This window comes from Zootoca vivipara, chromosome 3, assembly GCF_963506605.1.
Source record: "Zootoca vivipara chromosome 3, rZooViv1.1, whole genome shotgun sequence".
In the NCBI taxonomy this organism is placed as follows: Eukaryota; Metazoa; Chordata; class Lepidosauria; order Squamata; family Lacertidae; genus Zootoca; species Zootoca vivipara.
In genome coordinates, this window is record NC_083278.1 from 8024830 (window position 1) to 8046429 (window position 21600).

Here is a 21600-nt window from a genome sequence, read left to right on the forward strand (position 1 = left end):
TCGTTCGACCCCGCCATGACTGACAGGCTGCCGGCCGCCCAATCAGAGCCTCCCAAAGACCTCGAAGCCCCCGCCCCGCGTTCGGGCGTCGTCATGGCAGCTGCCGCGGGAACCTGGGCCTTTTCGCGACCTGCCGTGGAGAGGATGAGGCAGCTGCTGCTCGAGGGGGGCTTAGCGACCGGCTGCCTCCAGGAGGCCATGGCAGGTAGTGACGGAGGAGAAGGATAATTAATGTGAAGGAGGGAAGGCTGAGTAAAAAAACCAACGACCAAAAAAACCCTTCCGCTGCCTAGCAACGGGCGACGTTCCAGGGCCAGCCCTCCGATGAGGCAGAGTGAGGCAGCTGTAGATAAGGCACCCCCAACCTTCGGCCCTCCAGATGTTTTGGACTACAATTCCCATCATCCCTGACCACAGGTCCTGTTAGCTAGGAATCATGGGAGTTGTAGGCCAAAACATCAGGAGGGCCTCAGGTTGGCGATGCCTGCTGTAGATGCTGGGGTTCACTACAATCATATGATTTATTGGATTTCTTGCCCACCCCCTTGCAACGCAGTGCGGGTTACAACAATATCAAAACCAGCTTTTAAAAATTTACTATCGGAATAGCAGGGTGGGCCCAAATAGAGCTATATAGATAATATAGATATCTCACATGTCAAAGACTTAAGTGTAAAGCATGGGCAGAGAGAAATTTGGATATGTAGTCCATTTCTTTCGTTTGAGACTCAAGGCTTGGGACTTGAGGCTTCAATCTGAAAGGGTTTAATACTTTTTTCCACGATCTAAAAAACAATGCAATGGGAGAGATGCATATGGGCAGTGCTTTTTCCCCAAGTAGTACCAGCAGCTCTTTTGTTGTTGTTAAAAAGTGTTGCACTTACTGCAACAATTTCATGGTGGGTACCAGCACCTATTTTTCTAGAAAAACAACAACACTGGCTATGGTACCTCTCCCCCTCAGTTTCTGCAACAAAAAACCAGCCAAATGTATATGCCAGCATACCAACAGTGAAAGTACTGTGACTGTAGCTAACATATAACTTAGGTAAAGGTAAACAGCATTTCCATGTGCTCTGGCTTTCATCATGATATTCCATTGCGCCAGAAGTGGTTTAGTCCTGCTGGCCACATGACCCAGAAAACTGTCTGCGGACAAACACCTGCTCCCTCGACCTGAAAATGGAGATGAGCGCCGCAGCCCATAGTAGAGTTTGACAGGACTTAACCATCCAGGGGTTCTTTACCTTTACCTTACTTAAAAAGGTTACTGTTTCATGCTATATCTGGTGGCATATGAATGTCATAAGATGTCAATATTGTCCACCTAACTGATCAAAAGAAAGATGGCAGATATGTAAAGGTGATGCACCACAAATATGACTGCCACATAGAAAGGATGCAGTATTTGTGACAATTGCTTCCTTTTGTGTGTATGAATGGTACACACCCAGAAAAAAGCACTGTATGTAACTGAGATGAATTCAGGACTAATTGCCCTTTAACCAATAGTTCTGTATTATCATTAATATCAGTCCATCATGGAAAATACTGTTTTCCAACCAAGTCAAAAATAATAATACAAACACATAGCTTATTGAAGCACACACAGTTAATCATACATTAATGGTTAATTGTTGCAAACTGGATACCTTTGAATGCTAATGTTCAAATGCTAATATGAAATCTTAGGGACGTTTTCCTGTTAAAGAATTCTGGATGCTGTAGTTTTCCCCTCACAAGGTTACAATTCCCAGCAATCCATAACAATAGTACTGTACCCAGAATTCTTTGAGGGAGAAAATGTGCTTTGAATGTGCTGAAGGATATAGCTATAGAAATAAAAGGTTTTAAAACACTTTTTTCTTAAAAAAATGTTTTCAGATATTGAGAATGATGAGAAAACAGGACATTTTGTAATAGGACGGGGAGGCTACCCAAATAAACAGGGCATAATCCAATGTGATGCAGCAATAATGGAAGGACAACCTGGGCGTTTTGGAGCTGTGGCAGCCTTGCATGGGTATGTATTATACCTTGGTATGTGTCAGAGGTCACCAGCCCGGCACCAAAAACTCGTGAGATTATTCCTATTTAATTACAGTGGTACCTCATGTTACTGTCGAAACCGTGGGATGGAAAGCCAGCTGGACGGACCCCAGCTGGAGCGTCTCCCTTCTCAGCCTTGCCGCTGCGGACATCCATCAGTCATCCACCTCCGATGTGTGTCTACAACTCACGCTGCTGTGCATGAATGAGCACACATTACTCAGCAGAGTAAACACACAACAGATCTGGCTACGTTTATTGTACATAAATCAGGACAAAGAAAACATGGCTTCTCTCTGTCATTCTTTTCGGAGAGAGAGAACACAAAAGCAATACAGTCACGAAGCTCCAACAATCTGTGCTGGAATGTAAACAGACATGTGACATGTAACAATCCCACACATCTGCAGCAAGGGTGGAATGGAATTCCCAACAGTTACGTACTTAATCCATTCCGGAGGTCCGTTCATAACAGGAAACCGCTCGTAACATGAGGCGTGCTTTCTCTAATGGTGCCTCCAGCTGCTGCTGCACCGCCGAAGCACGACTTCCGCTTGCATCCCGGGGCAAAGGTCGCAACAAGGGGCATCTACTTCCGGGTTAGCAGAGCACGTAGTCCGCAGCATTCGTAAGGGGGACAGTACGTAACACGAGGTACCACTGTATGCTTTTCACAGAATTCTTTTTAATTCTTAGAGCCCAATGGTTTAGCTCTTCATATTTTTATCATTACGTTTAACCATAGAACTCAGTTCTTTAAAAGTATATATGGAACAAACCCCTTTTCAAATTATATTCTTTCTGCTGATAAAGAATTGGAACTCCTCTCGCTGTAGCACGTAAGGTCATGGAAGAAACTCCACACAGTTTTCTGGTTGGGGATGGTGCTGTGGCTTTTGCAAAAGACCAAGGCTTCACTGTGGAAGATAACCAAAGTATGATGAGTAAGCAGAGTACAGAAGCTTATCAGGTAATGCTTTACTTTGGAACATTAGTGATATGAATTCATTTATGCAGTAGTAGGATAATTCACATTAGGAATAAATATCCTTGCGGATGTTCTGAGCACCCCTGACTTTCATGAATCATCAAGAAGTCTCATTGAAGTCATTTCACACAACAAAGGGGGCACCCGATGTGACATTTTCAAAATGCCATGCACCAGATAGTCAGAAATAGAATTCAAATTAACTGACTACTAATGTTCTATTGGCCAAAGTGCTTCACAACTGCATGGACAATGGCATATGTTCGTGCTGACTGTGCTGAGGAAGGATCAGCTATGGGTTGCTTGGAAAGGAGAGAAAAATAGATTGAAATTCTGCTTATTTCTCCTTTCTAAAGTTAACGTTTCCTCATCTCACCTGGCGTGAAACTAGCTGGGAAGTTATGCAGCTTCTTAATGTATTGGAAAACCCCTGCCAGTGGCCATGGGCTGTGAGTTGCCAGCCCTTAGAATAGTCTCAAGACTGAGAGTAGAATTCAACTAATGAATCCCATCAGCATTTCCCCCCTGTGTGCCCCCATCCCCAAAATCGGCTCTGGGGTATTTGGAAAACATGTGGAAGAGCACAGGGGAGGAGGAGAGTGGAGATTGTTCTGTCTAGCAGGCCAAGAATGCTTGCGCTGCCAGAATGATCAGAAGAGCCCAACAATTTCTCCCACTGAACCCACACACAATCTAGGATTAATCCTTTGAAATAAACTATGTTTCAGATACAACTTCTGGATATTACTTATACATAAGAAGATATGTTCTGCTTACTTAACAGATTTTTTACTTGGAGAAAAAGCTATCATTACAAATGGGTGGCATTTGATAGCATAATTCATTCTAGTCTTATCCTTTCTGTAGGAATATTTAGAAAAGGGAAAGAGCTTGAAGAAACATGATACATTGGGTAAGTAATATTTTTATTAAAATAACACTTTTATGCGACAAGCTGGGTCATCTTCTTTTTGTAATTGTGGAGGCATTAACGTGCCATTTTCTAAAGGTAAAAGTAAAGGGACCCCTGACCATTAGGTCCAGTTGTGGACGACTGGGGTTGCCACGCTCATCTCGCTTTACTGGCCGAGGGAGCCGGCATATAGCTTCTGGGTCATGGTCATTTTCTAGTTGTATGTTTATGCTACCAAGAATTTACTGGTACAGTGGTGCCTCGACTTACGAATTTAATCCGTTCCGAAGGCACCTTCGTAGCTCAAAAAATTCGTAAGTCGAAAAGTGCCATCGGAAACGCGATTTCCTATAGGAATGCATTGGAAACTGAAAAATTCATAAGTCGAAGCAACCCCCATCTAAAATACCCCATTTATGTATCCCGCTGATGCCCTCAGTTTTATATTTTTATATTTTTATGTATCCCGCTGATGTCTTCAGTTTTATATTTTTATATTTTTATGTATCCCGCTGATGTCTTCAGTTTTATATTTTTATATTTTATGTATCCCCCTGATGCCTTCAGTTTTATATGTTTATCTTTGTACTGAGAAATGTTTTTGTTCTGACTATCGGTCGAATAAAGTATATTGATTGATTGATTGACCCCCATCTAAAAATTCGTAAGTCGATAAAGCCCTATCTAAAACCGCTGCGGTTTCCATTCGGATGTCGAGAAAGTCGTTAGCGTGCAGCCATTTGCCCCATTTGTAAGTCGAAAAATTTGGTTGTCGAGTCGTTCGTAAGTCGAGGTACCACTGTACATAAGATGCTGTGGCTAATTAATTCTTATGTATTATCTGGCAGCTTTTACAGACTGAAATAATACAGGAATTAATCTTAAGTTTTGGAAACAATCTTGGCTGATTCCAGCATGGTAATTTCCTACATATTCCATTTCCATATATCCAAGCATGTGGGTCTTCATGTAGTGTGTCATGCATGACAGCAGCATCCACATCTGTCTCAATGAACACGTGAACATGTACAGAAGACTGCAGCAAATAGATGTTGTCTTTCTCAGATGACAGTGTTCATGGGTTTCATGGGTTCTTTTCTGCCTGACATACATCTCTAGTTTAAATGTAGCCCCCTTTTTAGCATGCATAGAATATCAAGAAAGCTTCATATAAGTGACATCGTGCCTAGAAAATTCAGGGAGCTGCCATGAGATCATGGAGTATAGCATGCTCTCTAATTCATCCTAATAACTTCACCTTCAGTGGCCAGGGAACCAATAGGAAGTAAATAGAACTTATTGCTAGATCTTTTTACTTGAGGGCCTACAGAAATCTAGGTTAGGAATTCTTCTGCCTAGTGCAGTACTGGGCATTCCATTCCAGAAAATGTTGCCCTATTCAGTATCCTGCAAAAGTTTGTACATCCTGTTCTTTTTTCAGCTTCAGGAGGGTGCTATGGCTTAATAAAAGCTATAAGAAAATTGTTATGGTTGAATTTAAAGGAAATGGTGGCTAGGAAAAGGTATTTAATTTCTGCCTTGAAATAATTGAAAACCACCTGGCAATTGTTCCAATGCTAGCAATTGTGTCTACCATCTCCATTACAAGAGACAACATAAATGCATTGACTCTAAGGGTGCTTAGGATAGGATCCAAGCCTTATAGTGCAATCCTATACATGTCTACTCAGAATAAGCCACATTTTAAAAAAGGGGAGGAGGAGAATAAGCCACATTTATTTCAGTGAGTCTTACTCCTAGGTAAGTGAGTAAATGATTTCAGCCTCAAAGTGACATTGTAAATATCCAGTTGACAGAACAACTGTACGCAGTTGCCTTGCAATCCTATGCAAGTTTGTTTGAAAATGAGTCCAGTGTCACTCCCAAGTACAGTAGGTAGAATCACAGGGTTTTTAAAATTAATTTAAGGGTAAATCTTCCACCTTCTTAAAAAAATTCGCTGTTTACCTACATATTCCAATGTTAGATACTCACAACAGAAGTGGTGAAGCTAGCAGCACACAAACATTTCTATGGAACAGCTACCATTTTCCCTTTATTGTTAAGATGTGGCACAAGTCCTGATCTAGGATTGAAAGAGTCATCACTATTAATGTAATGAATAGGAGAGGTGGGAGAAGAGAAGTATCTTAGGCTGTGTTTTCCTATTGTAGCCGCTTTGAACTTTCAGGGAACCCTTTCTCAATTCATTTGGCGCTGCTGTCTTCCATAGAAACAGAAGATTCTATTAAATTTCTCTCTGGGAAACGTTGGAACTTTTCTTTTTAAAGACCTCAAAAGCTGTATATTGATAAATACTTTAGATTTAAAAACAACGACTTTGTTCCAAAAGTGTTCTACTGCATATTTAGGATGGAAGAAACGCAACATTTTTCTTGGGATGAAGACAGTCCAATAGGCATCTATGAAAGTCACATCAAAACTACCGCGCTCTCTTTTTCAGCAGTGCCACATTTCTTGAGACTTGTTTTGGCTGTTTCTAGAATGCAACTTAAAGCCTTATAAACACCTGCAAGGCCAGTTTGGCCAGAGGCAGTCGTGCACAATAAAGAGCAGGTATACTGCAGATAATGATGGCTCTATAACACAAACTATTGTTATGTTCCCAAAATCATCAAGGGCTCATGGAAATTTGGTGTTTGGTTTGATATTTCTGCTAGTTCTAAAACAGCACCAAGTTTAGCCTCTCAAACAGTTATTGTGTGCTAGGCAGCATATAAAAAATGAAAGATAATCTAAATCCAGTTGCTTGACATCTAGATGTAAAGTGATGTCTGAAAAGATGTTTCAGTAGAAATTATGACAACAACAACAATAATAATAATAATAATAATAATTTATTATTTATACCCCACCCATCTGGCTGAGTTTCCCCAGCCACTCTGGGCGGCTTCCAACAGAAAAATAAAACACAATAATCTATTAAACATTAAAAGCCTCCCTGAACAGGGCTGCCTTCAGATGTCTTCTAAAAATCTGGTAGTTGTTTTTCTCTTTGACATCTGTTGGGAGGGCGTTCCACAGGGCAGGCGCCACCACTGAGAAGGCCCTCTGCCTAGTTCCCTGCAACTTGGCTTCTCGCAACGAGGGAACTGCCAGAAGGCCCTCGGTGCTGGACATCAGTGTCCAGGCAGAATGATGGAGGTGGAGACGCTCCTTCAGGTATACTGGACCGAGGCCATTTAGGGCTTTAAAGGTCAGCACCAACACTTTGAATTGTGCTCGGAAACGTACTGGGAGCCAATGTAATTGTTTACACTGGCAGATACTCAGTACCTGTACAATATGCCTGAGTACTGTATATATAAACAATCTCAAAATAATCAAAATGTTCAGATAATTTTAAGATCATATATCACAGTGATACTAGTTAAACATGGTTCTGGGTTAATGCATGTATCAGGGGCATCAAAAGCAGACTTCTCTGCTCCCACTTTCCCCATGGCTACCCTCTAAAAGTGGAAGGGTTGGTTAACAAGTGTACTAGTATAGAATTTATGCAATACTTCTTTTACCTGGATCTCTCTTTATTCCAGATATCACAACCACATGCTTGGTTTTTTTTTTAACAATATTGAATTCTACAGTGCACTCACCCATATTATTAGAGTCCTTTCTAAGTTATAAGGTGACAGTGTAGAAGACTTGGGATGAAATGAGGATGCCGTCTGGGTTTCACTGTGTTGTCTTGGAAATTTCAGATAAATATTCCTGTATTTTTTAAAATGGGGAAGTTATAAAAATTTCAGTAGCTAACAGAGACTGTTATTTGAAGCAATATTCCTAGTGTTGCTTGGTAAGTTAATTCTGTTCTTCTATTTTTGTCTTTTCATTAGGTTTGATTGCCTTGGATACCTTTGGAAATATAACAGTTGGTAAGACGGAGCAGCATAAACCAAATAAATAATGAGTTTCATCCCTGCCTTATGTTATACAACTGCTGCTAGTTAGCTGTGTAGGTCTTCTCATCATTTACAGGAAGGGAAATAATACACTGGCTTTATTGGAGGGGAGAAGGAAGCAGAACCTGTCATGAGAGATATCCATCTGTGTTAGTATTTACAGGAGATTTATGAACCCTTAAAAATAGAGCTTGATTACAGTTGTTAGCACTGTGTAACATTCACAGTCAGTGACTACAGCAGAATTCGTTAGCGGAGAATCTGTGTCATTTGACAGTTTTTCACTGAGGATATAAACCAAATGCATGAAAGATGGTGAGGTGTGTTTGTAGTGAATAAAAGATAATGATTTAGTTAGCTCCATCATTTCAGCTATCTCATGTAACCATTCTTCTATTGCTATCAGAATAACTACCAATATTTTGCTGATTTGAAAAAAAAATGTTTAGGGGTTTCTACTTCTGGAGCACCTTTTAAATATCCAGGAAGAGTGGGAGATTCTCCAATGCCGGGATGTGGGCTGTATGCTGATAAAGAGGTATGCCAAGATAAATTGTATGGAGCAAAGGAATGGCAGTAGGATACAGCATTTACAAACAAGCAGTCAACCACAATACTCCTAAAAAGTAAGCTGAGTAGTAACACTACTTCCCACTCCACTGTCAGCAATAGTTATGTGATCACACAGGTATCTCTGGAACAGTTAGTAATACTCATTTTGTTATAATTAAGAAAGGTAAAGGGACCCCTGGGTCTTCTTCTTTTTGTAATTGTGGAGGCATTAACGGTAAAGGTAAAAGTAAAGGGACCCCTGACCATTAGGTCCAGTCGTGACCGACTCTGGGGTTGCGGCGCTCATCTCGCTCTATTAGCCGAGGGAGCTGGCATACAGCTTCCAGGTCATGTTGCTAGCATGACTAAGCCGCTTCTGGCGAACCAGAGCAGTGCATGGAAATGCTGTTTACCTTTCCGCTTGGAGCGGTACCTATTTATCTACTTGCATTTTGACGTGCTTTCGAACTGCTAGGTTGGCAGGAGCAGGGACCGAGCAACGGGAGCTCACCCCGTCACGGGGATTCGAACCGCCAACCTTCTGATCAGCAAGCCCTAGGCTCTGTGGTTTAACCCACAGCGCACCTGGGTCCCTCTAATTAAGAAGTGTATTGAAACACAAATATTCAGAAGTTTCTCTTCAACCAGGCATTTGGCTGATTAATATTACTATTCATTTAAATGTGTCTGTGGAAGGAAGGGTTATTGGCTTCTTTTGCTTTTATTTTATTATGTGTTTCGTATTTTTGTGTTGTGAACTTCCCTGTGATCTTTGGATGATGGGCGGTATACATATTTCATTAAAGAAATATAGTTACTAAAAACACACAAGTATAGAAAACAGTTCAAGGTGGGAAAGAGCCTTGCCACACAATCCTTTGAATCTTTACTGAAACGTAAGTCTTACTGTGGTCACTGGGGCTTACTCTCTGGTCAGAGGCCTTAACAACCAAAATGGTTTCCATCCATTGCCATTCTTTAGGATGACTTTGTAGAAGTGGAAGCCAGTTGCATTTACTCGACAACAAAACAAATATGTGACACCTGGTTAGTTTCAAAACCACTCTGAACATTTTGCATGTTGTTGTCTTTTGCTCAGTTTCATTAAACCATGGACACAATTTGCATAAATGTAAATAGAGTACTGTGAATAAACAAAAAAGGATGAAAAATTTTCCCTGTGAGAGAAGTGATAATTCCTCTTTTTTTAGATCACACACCTGGTCTCTCTGTAGAGGTTGTGGACTCTCCTTCCTTGGATTTTTTTATGCAGAGGTTGGATGACCACCTGGCATGGATGCTTGAGCTGGGATTCCCGCATTGCAGGGGAATTGACTAGATGACACAACTCTACAATTCTGTGATTGTGCTCAGAAGGAATATGCTGGTTAATTGCAACCTATTAAGTGTTTTTCCCCATCTTATTTATATGAAGTTCCTTCTCTTTAAGATGGTGGAAAAGGCAACATTTTGCAACATGAAGACCTATTGTCCTTTTTGAAATGTGGAGGTCTGTCTGCAAGCTGAGTGATTAATAATAATAATAATAATAGCAACCCTAAATGTGGTTGGGAAGCAGTGGAGCCACCATTGCATCCCAAGCCCTGTTACTCACAGCAACCAGAGTAGAAGGGGAACATTTTTTGTTCTTATTATTTTGCTACACCAGCTCCAGACTGGAGTAACCAAGGGGCTTGGAGTGGGCCCTTGCCTGGACAGGATAAAGAGGTAGCTTTCCCCTGCTTTCCCCTCTCCCGTTACTGTGCCTTACACTGGCTACTGCTGGCAGTAGCTTCTCAACCATCTACACTTTCAGTGGGCGCAACAGGGGCATCTGTTGCAGTGGAGCTCGCCTGCCAGCGGAGGGACACCTCCACCTAATTCTTACCTTTCCCAGCCATGCTGATCAGGGAGTTAGAATTGTGCTGTCAATTTATTTATGCCTCTGAGAATAATTAATCCAGATCATGCTACTTCTAAAGTTATATATTTCTTTCTTTCTAGGTAGGAGCTGCAGTAGGTATGTATTAGTAGTAATAATTTAAAGATTTGCGTACCTGTTTATGTTTAAATACATTGATGCATATCTAGAGTTGAAATCTCCCATGAACCAGTTAACGTCCTTGATGTTAATTTTTACTCCAGGTTCTTTTAGAGTTTATCCTGCCGGAGCAGTACCTGTTTATCTACTTGCACTTTGACGTGCTTTCGAACTGCTAGGTTGGCAGGATCTGGGACCGAGCAACGGGAGCTCACCCCGTCATAGGGAGTCGAATCGCTGACCTTCCAATTGGCAAGCCCTAGGCTCAGTGGTTTAGACCACAGTGCCACCCACATATAAAATACATCTAAAGTGTGCATATGAAGTATATGTATGTATGTATGTATGTATGTATGTATGTATGTATGTATGTATGTATTGCATTATATTAGGGGAAACTAGTTTGCAAGTATGTGTGTACAGTGGTACCTCGACTTCCAAATGCCTCGACTTCCGAAGGTTTCGACTTACGAAGTCGGCAAACCCAGAAGTATTTTTGCCGCGTGCGCGGTCTGCGCCTGCACAGAAGCGGCACGCGCGGTATGCGCAGAAGCGCAAAATCGCACTTCGCACATGCGCAAAATGGACGCTTCGACATCCAAAGGTTTTGACTTACGAAGAGCGCCGCGGAACGGATCGCCTTCATAAGTCGAGGTACCACTGTATTAGGATTAATTTTCATGAGGACTTTTTTAAGAAAAAAAATTGCAAACTCATTTGGAAATGTTGAGAACCGAATTTCAGATTAGAAAAATGGACAGATCTGTCCATTTGAAGTCTGCGCAAGGCAGTTTCCTATAGCTTTGCCATGCCCTTGAAGTCAGGCAAAGGGAAACTGGAATGTTGAAGAAATCATTATTGCAGCAATATCTGTTGACAATCGCAGGAAACATTAGTCCTCCCCTCCAAAAAAGAGGGAGAGACCTGAAATATGTAGGCTTATTGGTTCCCCTGCACATAGCTGGTTACAATTCCATACCTTGACTAATTAAAATAGGAGTACCCTGTAGCCTCTTTCCTTTAATATTTTTTAAAAAAACACCTATCCTAATCATAGAATCATACAGTTGAAAGACCACAAAGGCCATCCAGTCCAACCCCCTGCCAAGCAGGAAACACCAAATTCCACTGCCAATCTCATGCACTAACCTTGTTATGCTAATGCTAGTATTTTCTGTTGCTCTAGCAAGGGCTTAGCAAAACTGCCACACCTGTTTCCAAGCTGCTTGGATAACTGTTAAGAACTGTTTGGCTTTTTTAGTCCTTAGAAATAAACATTCACCTAAAGCGTTTTGAGGGATGAATGAGGATCATGTACAAATGTTTATTGCCAAAAAAAATGTATCCCAGCCATAATTGCAAATGTGATCTGTTTGTTATTTATTACATTTATATCCCCCTTTTCCTCAAGGACTTCAAGGTGGTTTACATAGGAGTCCTCCTCCCTATTTTATCCTCACAATAAGGTTGTGAGGTAAGTTAGGCTGAGAGTGAGTGACTGGCCTGTGAGTTTCATGGCTGAGTGTTGCTAGCCCCCCCAACATTACTCATCAACCACACAGTCACATAAATCTTTTACATTGCAATCCTGTATGTCTCTGCTATAAGCACCATTGAGTTCAGCAGGATTTACCATAGTGTGTGTAGGTTTGCAGCCTTAAACTGCAATCCTATTCTTGTTTACTCAGAAGTAAGCCTCATTTTAGTTAATGTTGCTTCTACCTAAGTTTGCCTTGGATTGCAACCTCAGCCACTATTTCCTAAAAGCATTTGTAAAATTTCTCTAACTGGAGGTGATTTTTGCCATTGTGATACAAGATACTACTGTACATCCAAGACAATACAAGAAAATATACTTTGGGAACAGTCTAGTCAAAGTGTTTCTCTGTTGGTATTATTCACTGAAACCAGACAACACTGTCCGTGTCCTACTCCAACAATGTATGATAGAAGAGGAGTGATTTGTATATAGATGCATTGCAATTCTGTTTTATTTCCAGAAGTTAACAATTATTCACAAGTACATCTTTTTTTAACCCATCAGCTACTGGTGATGGAGACAAGATTATGTGTTTCTGTCCTTGTTTTCATGCAGCCCTGTTAATGAAACAGGTATGTCATCAGTGGGTCTCAAGTATGCGTATTTTGAAGCACTATCATTAAGAACATCACTGGGAGAGAGGAGAGGAAGAGAGACTAGCTAGTAAGGGAAAGAGAAGTGGTTTTCAACTATAATGTGTTGACTAGAAATGATTGAAGCCTTCTGCTAGAGAAGAGGGCGGTGTAGACTCTCTAAAGAAATTGCTTGGGGCAACAGTCCCTTTCAAGGAACATACCTCTGACACAGGTGATTGAAAAGAGCAGAAAGAAAGGCCAAATGGTAGGCAGAAGCTGAAAACATCAGTAGTCAAAGTTAGCCAGTTAAAGTTGAGTACAGAGTGCTGAAGAGGAGGATGCAATCTAGATTCTAGCACTTTATATGTAAAACATTCTGTCCCTTGTCTGTTCATGGAAGCTTGCCCTGTTAAACTATAACAGCCCTGTTAAAACTTTTACCCAGCCCTCTTAATACAAGACCAGTCCTGCAAACCAATCATAGAGGGACTAGACACGTTTCACCAATTTGTTAGACGTGGTGGCAATCCATTGATCAGCAGCACAATTCTGCGATAAGGATTTGAGTTCTAATATAAGAATTCTTCTTGCACAAATAAATCCTGGCACATGCTCCTGATAAATGAAATTGCCACAGAATGCTCTTGTGGCATTTTCTGCAGAGTTGTAATCGTCACGTTGTCCTCTGTTGAACAGTCCAAATTATGCCTTGCAGTGTACTGTGTGATTTACCGTGTTTCTCCTAAAATAAGACGTGCCTCTAAAATAAGCCATGGCACGATCTTTTAAAGCTCAAAAAATATAAGACATCCCCCGAAAATAAGGTGTGTTGGGGGGGGGACCGGTACCTACCGTACCGTGCTGAATGGCGCTTCCGTAAGGAACAGGAAAAGGAAGATTCCTGTCCTAGCTGGAAGCGGATGCCCACGTGGAGCGCAAAAGGACCGGGAGCCGGGAGAAGCTGCAGCACGTGCTGTGCAGAGCCTCGGACTACCCTAGCAGGACCCTGCGCGACCCGCAGCTCGCACCACGCAGAGCCCTGACCCAGCTCCAGCCCAGCAAGAGCCGGTAAACGAGTGAACGGGAGCCGGCAAGCACAGCAGCGCCGCGCTCCAGCCCCGCGGGAGCCACCAACAGCCAACAGCGGCGCTGCGCCGATCCCCGACCCTTCGGGAGCCGGCAAACCCAGCAGCGCCGCGCTCCAGCCCCGCGGGAGCCGCCAACAGCGGCGCTGCGCCGATCCCCGACCCTTCGGGAGCCGGCAAACCCAGCAGCGCCGCGCTCCAGCCCCGCGGGAGCCGCCAAAGCCCACAGCGCGCTCCGCGCCGAGCTCCAACCCAGAAAGAGCCGGTAAACGCAGCAGCTGTGCTGCGCCGAGCTCTGAGTGAACGGGAGCCGGCAAACCCAGCAGCGCCGCGCTCCAGCCCCGCGGGAGCCGCCAAAGCCCAGCAAGAGCCGGTAAACGCAGCAGCTGTGCTGCGCCGAGCTCCGGGTGAACGGGAGCTGGCAAAGGCAGCAGCGTGCTGGGCCGAGCCCTGACCCAGCGAGAGCCGGCAAAGGCAACAGTGCGCGGCAAAGTCAGCAAGGCAAAGGCAAAGTCAGCAAAGACATCCCCTGAAAATAAGCCGTGGTGTGTTTTTTTGGAGGAAAAATAAATATAAGACGTGTCTTATTTTCGGAGAAACACGGTAATGTATAAACAGATGAAATGAAGAGCAATGTGCATCTGCTTTTACATCTCGGTCTGTTGGTCAATGTAAGCAGCATTGAGAGGGCAGGAATTAAAACTTGCTTAGATACACAGAATAGAAATGAGTGGCTAAAGAAACTTGTTTTAGGTTTTGTTTATCTTTCAGGGCTTGTCTCCTATGGATGCATGCCAGACTGTTGTCCAGGATATCCTCCAACGAACAGGAAAGGAAAATATGTTTGAACTTGGATTAATTGCAATGAATATGAAGGTACGCAAAGGCACGTGGTTTCCCATGTTTTCTTGGTTGATCATGGCTATGATAACTATGTTCCTATTTACCTTTCATCGTATATCCTACATATGGGATAATGTAGTAAGTTAGCCTTTATTATGACAAAATGGACAAAATGGTAAGATGGGAGTTGCTGCAATAATAAATGAGGCAAATCGAATGGGATATTAATGAATCCTAATTTATTCATCTTTTTTTTTCCTTGTGGATTTCTAATGTTTAGGGAGAAGTTGGAGCTGCTTCGTCAATGCCATTCCCATACTGCGTCTGGTCACAGGGAAAGGACTCTGTAGAAGAATTGATGCAACAATGCTAACAACTGTGAAAGGATCAAGGAAAAAATTATTCTGTACCACGTGCGCCCAGGTTCAGAGTCACATCCACCTTTATCTTGTGAAGTTTCCTTTTCTTGTGTAAAGTATTGGGGAGGGGAATCTAAATTGAGATTTTTCTTCAGAAGGTCTGAACTATGGGTATATGAGAGCTTCAGCCTATACCTACTGCATATTCCTGCGTATAAGACTACTTTTTAACCCAGGAAAATCTTCTCAACCAGGGGGTTGTCTTATACGCCGGGTCGTATTTCCCAAACTCTATACAGTGGAACCTCGGTTTATGAACACCTCGGTTTACAAATTTTCGGTTTACGAACGCCGCGGACCCATCTGGAACGGATTAATTCACTTTCCATTACTTTCAATGGGAAAGTTCGCTTCAGTTTATGAACAGACTTCCAGAACCAATTACACCCATGCTTCGGGTTAAGTACACTTCAGGTTGAGTACTCCGCGGACCCGTCTGGAACGGATTAATCCACTTTCCATTACTTTCAATGGGAAAGTTCGCTTCAGTTTATGAACGCTTCAGTTTATGAACAGACTTCCGGAACCAATTGTGTTCATAAACCGAGGTACCACTATATTTTACCTGGAAAAGTTGGGGGTTGTCTTACACGCCCAGTAGTCTTATACGCCGGAATATACGGTAATCAAGAAACTCTGATTTGTTAGGGCCAAGCTGGACAATACATTAAAATGTGCAGTTACTGTTCATCTTTATACCATGTATGTCAGGGAGCCAGCCAGCAATAACTCACACAAAGTACATGAAGTTAACTCTCTATTAGAACTCTTTATTAGAGAAAACTAGGCTTGCTCAGGGTGTTCTAGGAGACCAGGTCAGAGGGGAGCTGGTCGCAACAGGAGGGATAGACTTCCTGGCTTCTTCAGCAATCTGCCTCCACTCTGCCTCTTGACACACACCTCTCCTGCTTCTGGACTGCTCTCTGCCACAGCCTCTTCTTCCTCACTAAACCTTGTTACCTCTTCAGCTTCTGACACCTCCTCCCAGGTTTGCCCCTCTTCTCCCTCTGATCACTCATTGTTGTCCCACGGCTCTGAGCTGTATTCCCCTGGCAATTCCCCAGCTGCTGCTGCCTCCCACCATTCATCTGGGTCCAGCCACTCCATGACACTGTGTGGCATGAGAGAGAAGAAAGACTTTGAACTGAGAGGAGGATTTTAACTCTTTTCTCCCCTCTGCTGTGATCATTACGAAATCACACCCACCTGCTGCTGTTCATTCCAGGAAGAAAACTGCCATTAACACCAATGACAGCTTCTCTCCTAGGACAAATAGCAGCTTCAGTTATGAGGTGGCATTTGGAAATTAGCCACAATAGCTCCACTCATGGAAGAAGATGGTAAGACCATAGATATATTAAGGGGGGTGGAGTTCTGCTTTAAAAAACAAACAAACAACTTTCATAATATGCTTACACTGTGTTTCCCAGAGAGTATTTTTGTAAATGTATAATGCTCCCTTGTGTCTAATATTAATTAAAAATGCAAAGAAAAAAACCTGCAAAAAATGCCATATTTTCACATTACATACAGACATCACAGGTTCACTCTCGGGAGTAAATAAAAGCTAGTGCTGTATTTATTAAGGGAAAGCCTTTTCAATAAAACTATACATGCTTTAAGTTATACATGCTTTGTCCAGGCTTAAAAAAAAAAGTCGCTCCAGGATGCATAGAGCAGAAACATGTCATATTTTATTACTGATAACTGTTACTTCTGTACATCACAGTGACAAAGTTCTGTGTGCTGTTGATTTCACAGAAGTTGCACAAATCAGTGCAGATTTTCGACCTTTGGTACTGGCACTGATAGTCCTGCCACACTGGAGGCAGTCAACTGCCGTGGTAGGCAAAACGTCTAACGTTTTGTAGCAAATTTGCAATAACCATGCCTTATTAAAGTAATAAGTAAAGTAATAGCTGTTGGAGAAGCATACATATTGTGAAGGTACCTGTGACACCTCTTCATAGACTCAAAGAATTGTAGAGTTGGAAGGGACCCCAGGGGTCATTTAGTCATAATACACAGCACAGGGGAAGAACATGTCAGTGACACACCTTGTACTACTCTAGAGCACTGACATATCCTCAGTGGCACAACTTTAAATGAGTTCTAGACCTAGTTCTGAAGTGATATGGTAGAGTAACAATAGAACATCAGCTGCAGTAAACCGGTTATCCCAACCCCAGGCTGGTTGCTAAATGTCCCCTCCCCTCTTATTTTGTTCCAGTAGGGGTTCCTGCCATGCTGGAAGATAAAGGTGGCACTACTAAGTTAAAAAGCAGTATGCAAGGTTCTGTGTGGCTTCTAATCGGGGAGGCACTTGTTCTTGCACAAAATGAACTTTTGGCCCTGGGAAGCACACTTGGCAGGCCTAAAGCAATATTTGTGTTGCTGCTCCCAGCATAGAATGAGTGGGCATCTTAGAACAGGGGTCCCCAAACTTACCCGGCTTCGGGCCGGTTCCTCCGGCACTGATCGCGCAGCGCGCCAGAGGGCAGGGGAACGCGTTCCCATACGTGCGCGCACTTGCTTTTTCTGGCGTGGCACCGGAAATGGCTTCTGCATGCACAGACGTCATTTCCGGTGCACTTCCAGGGTGGTGCAACACCAGAAATAGCACAATCTATTTCTGGCGCCGCGCCAACCCAAAGATGGGCAACTGCACCGCGGCGCGCCGATAAGAGTGGGCGGCGGGGGCCCCACAATTGGCTCGCGCGGGCCACATCTGGCCCCCGGGACATAGTTTGGGGTCCCTGTCTTAGAAGCTTCTGCCATTATGCTAAAAAATCCCCTTCTCACATGATGCAGACAACGATTGCATTTGGAAAAAAGTCCATGGAAACTGGATGCGACCCATGAGTTAGTTTAATCTCTTCCAGGTTCTCTTCCTGATCTGTGACCAGCCTGGAGAGACTATCTACAGAAAACAAAAACATTCTGCCTGCAAAAAAGGGTGAAGATAAGAATACATTGACATTTTAGGATATAATCACAGCTTGCCATCTCAGTGGAAATATGGGCTGCTGATAATAATGGGCTGCCTTTATCATTTGGACACTGCTTTTGTTCTTTACAACAGGATTGCTGTTACCTTTTGGTCCACAACCATTTCTTTAACCAGTTTTAAAACATCTTTGGAGATATAACATGAGAGCACTAGTCTAATATGAGATGTCTGAACGTTATAATTACATTCACGACCACCCAAATCCTTTTGCTGACTTGTTTGCGGAGCAAGGAGTTATCTTCCAATTCAGATAACTGCTTTTTAAGTTCAGCTTTTCATTGTACCATACGCTGACAATGAATAAAATGCAAAATTTAGAAATAAAATTGTGTAGGAAACATCTACACCAGGGGTTCCCAGACTATGGCCCGCGGGCCGGATACGCAGCAACCCCCGCCACCTGCTGCTGCCGCCTGCTCTTACCGACCCGGTGCGGTGGCCCACTTCCGGGTCTCCGGAGCACGGGAAATAGCTTGTGCGCATGCGCAAGCGTCATTTCCGGCGCACGTCTGAGTCGAAGAAGGCCCATGTGAATGTGCACAAGCTATTTCCGGTGCTCCAGTGACCCGGAAGTGCGCCAGAAATAGTGTGTGCGCATGCGTATGGCCGCGCGCTCCCCCACCCTCTAGCCCGCCGCGCGATCGGCGCTTCGGGCACCGGCCCAAAGCGCAGTAAGTTTGGGGACCCCTGATCTACACAATTGTTTTCTGATAGAGAGACTTGCTGGATCCACCTTCCTGCGCACACAAGTTCCAGGTGTAAGAGGGTTCTTTTGCTATGCGCATACATGTGCATGCATGCTCAAAGTTGTATGTGTCCCTCAAGGGGACATGAGAAGATTATCTCTTATTTTGCAACAGATACTCGAGACAGAAAACAACTGTAAGCCAAATATTTATCATCTCCCTTCCCACCCCTACTTCTTTGTTCCTCTTAATAGCTAATTCTGGCTTCCTACTGTTTGGTGCTCTGACCACTTATCATTGTGTCAGTATGGACAGGGTTTGAAGTATTTGGTATTGGTACCAGAATCTGCTAACTATTGTTACGGTAATTCGTTTCAGTTGTCCATTTGCTTTTACCCCATCCTATGAATGTGAGATCAGGCTGAGCACCTCCCATGGTTTTAGCTATGACACACACTGCAAATACTGAGCAATATGCAGCATTCGCTACAATTCTACATCAATGTCGTCGTATTTTGAACAGAAAACATTTACATTAAAAAATTAAACATTGCAGAGCATACAAAACAGTGACTTCCAACAACTCAAACAACTTTGGAAGTTCCTCTCTAGAGAAGCTAGTCTGGCTTCCACCAGCAGGTGAAGACTTTTTTTCTTCCAACAGACTTAATAATAATAATAATAATAATAATAATAATTTATTATTTATACCCCGCCCATCTGGCCGGGTTCCCCCAGCCACTCTGGGCGGCTTCCAAAAAAACAGAAATTCTAAAATACAGAAATCCATCAAACATTAAAAGCTTCCCTAAACAGGGCTGCCTTGAGATGCCTTCTAAAGGTCTGGTAATTGTTCTCTTTGACCTCTAGTGGGAGGGCATTCCACAGGGTGGGTGCCACTACTGAGAAGGCCCTCTGCCTGGTTCCCTGTAACTTGGCTTCTCGTAATGAGGGAACCGCCAGAAGGCCCTCGGAGCTGGACCTCAGTGTCCGGGCAGAACGATGGGGGTGGAGACGCTCCTTCAGGTATACCGGACCGAGGCCGTTAGACTTTCAGAAACTAACTTTTTTAAATGAAAGGGCTGGGGCCATACAATTTTAATTTTAATTCTTTGTGTTGTTTTAATAGATTTTGTTTATGTATATAGTTTTACTTCTATCAATGTTTAATTGTTTTTAATGGTGGCTTTTTCTCTTTTTTTAATGGTTCTCATTTTTATATGTAAGCTGCCTTCATTCCCATCAGTGGAAAATGTGAGTACAAATAAATGTATGATAACAAAAATAATAAACAGAAGAAATGCCCATGGCAAGAGTGCTTCTAGTTCAACTCGGGACTTTGTAGTCTCCATGGAAACCTTGTTCTGAGCCCAACACATACAGTGGTACCTCAGTTTAAGAACAAATTGGTTTACAAACTCCGCAAAACCAGAAATAGTGTCTTGGTTTAAGAAATTTACCTAAGTCTAAGAACAGAATCCGAACAGTGGAAGGGCACTGGCAGCGGGAGGCCTAATTAGGGAAAGCGTGCCTCGGTTTAAGAACAGTTTTGGTTTAAGAACGGCCTTCCGGAACAGATTCAGTTCGTAAACTGAGGTACCACTGTATTAACGAACACACACCAGAGTTATTTTTCTGCACAGAACTTCTGGTGGCTGCTAGTAGGAATTGTGTCTGGTTGAGTTTTGATGCGGCTTTTAGAGAGCAGTGTTTTGACAGGATGTCTGTTTTATAGCAGTGGGCCTCCCATCTCTCAATCAGATGGTTGTTTCCAAGTTACTTTCTGTACTCAGCAATATTTCACAGATGAGAAAAGAGACACTTGTGTATTTGTAACACCCCCATTCTCACACCAAGGATCACGTGGTCCACCTCTGCTATTACATAGGAAAATCAGGAAAAGTGTGATTTTGCTACTATTTTAGATAGTAATATTTCATTACACAGTCCAATATGAACCTCGCCACCTGCAGCTTCTGGAATCGCTAAGCATCACTTGATATCTTTGTAGCAATGTGATGTTGTGCCCCCTTAAACAAACCAATGGCATAGCAGATAAATGGGGAGAGGGACCATAGCTCAGAGTGTGGAAGAGCATCTGCCGTGCGAGTAGAAGGTCTTTGGTTCAATCCCCAGAGAGGCTCCCTGCCTGGAAGCTTGGAGAGCTATTGCTGCCAGTCAGTGTAGACAATACTGAGGTACATGGATCAATGGGCTTGACTCGGTATAACAACAACAACAATAATAATAATAAATTATTTATACCCTGTCCATCTGGCTGGGTTTCCCCTGCCACTCTGGGTGGCTTCCAGCAAAATACTAAAATACAATGATTCATCTAATATCAAAAGCTTCCCTAAACAGGACTGCCTTCAGATGTCTTGTAAAAGTCAGATAGTTGTTTATTTCTTTGACATCTGGTGGGAGGGCGTTCCACAGGGTGGGTGGTATAGGACAGCTCCCTGTCTATGTTCCAGCAAGGCCGGCCCTAGACATTTTGGTACCGGAGACAAACCACAAAATTTTGCCCATTCCCCCAGTCAGGGAAGAAGGGCTGAGGAAAGATCTACAGGAGCCAGGGGGGAGGGAAGAGAATGAAGACCTACACCAGGATCTGCCGCTCCTGTAGACCCTGCCACCTGAGGCGGCCTCCTCACCTTGCCTCATGGGTGGGCCGGCCCTGCTGTTCTGGGACTCGGATCAGGGGCCAGAGGTAACTTTGCCCCAAGAGTCTCCTCAGTTCCAATTCCGCCCTCCGCCTGCCAGCGTGGCTCCGCCCACATAAGCTGCCAGTCCCCGCCCCCTCCAACCCTCCCGTCCGGCGAGGTCAACGGCTCGCCCGAGCTGCCACGTTTCCTTGCTGACGTTAACCCGGCCGGCCGAGCCCGCCAGCCAATCCGCTACCAGAACATCGGAGTTGAGTCAACCGGGAAGCAGCGGGGGAGACAGGCGACCCGAACCGCGCACGCGCCGGCT

General features: G+C 43.5%; 1 protein-coding gene and 1 long non-coding RNA gene across 4 annotated transcripts; one reads left to right on the plus strand and one right to left on the minus strand.

Annotated features, from left to right (window-relative positions):
* LOC118082571 (N(4)-(Beta-N-acetylglucosaminyl)-L-asparaginase) lies at positions 1-19286 on the plus strand. The gene is made up of 10 exons (XM_035110271.2): positions 1-205; positions 1885-2023; positions 2863-3019; positions 3905-3950; positions 7808-7846; positions 8323-8411; positions 10430-10445; positions 12511-12578; positions 14438-14542; positions 14790-19286. Exons 1-10 carry the CDS (start codon positions 16-18, stop codon positions 14880-14882), a joined length of 942 nt encoding a protein of 313 aa, XP_034966162.2. The 5' UTR covers positions 1-15; the 3' UTR covers positions 14883-19286.
* LOC118082572 (uncharacterized) lies at positions 2828-21394 on the minus strand. 3 transcript variants are annotated; one of them, XR_009557288.1, is made up of 4 exons: positions 21282-21394; positions 7568-7682; positions 5946-6036; positions 2829-2966 (listed from the first exon to the last, which is right to left on the minus strand). It is a non-coding gene; the product is annotated as an uncharacterized LOC118082572 (long non-coding RNA). The 3 variants fall into 3 exon arrangements; XR_009557287.1 differs by having other exon boundaries at positions 21231-21383; XR_004692279.2 differs by lacking the exon at positions 5946-6036 and having other exon boundaries at positions 2828-2966; positions 21231-21383.
* Between the last annotated feature and the right edge of the window lie 206 nt (positions 21395-21600).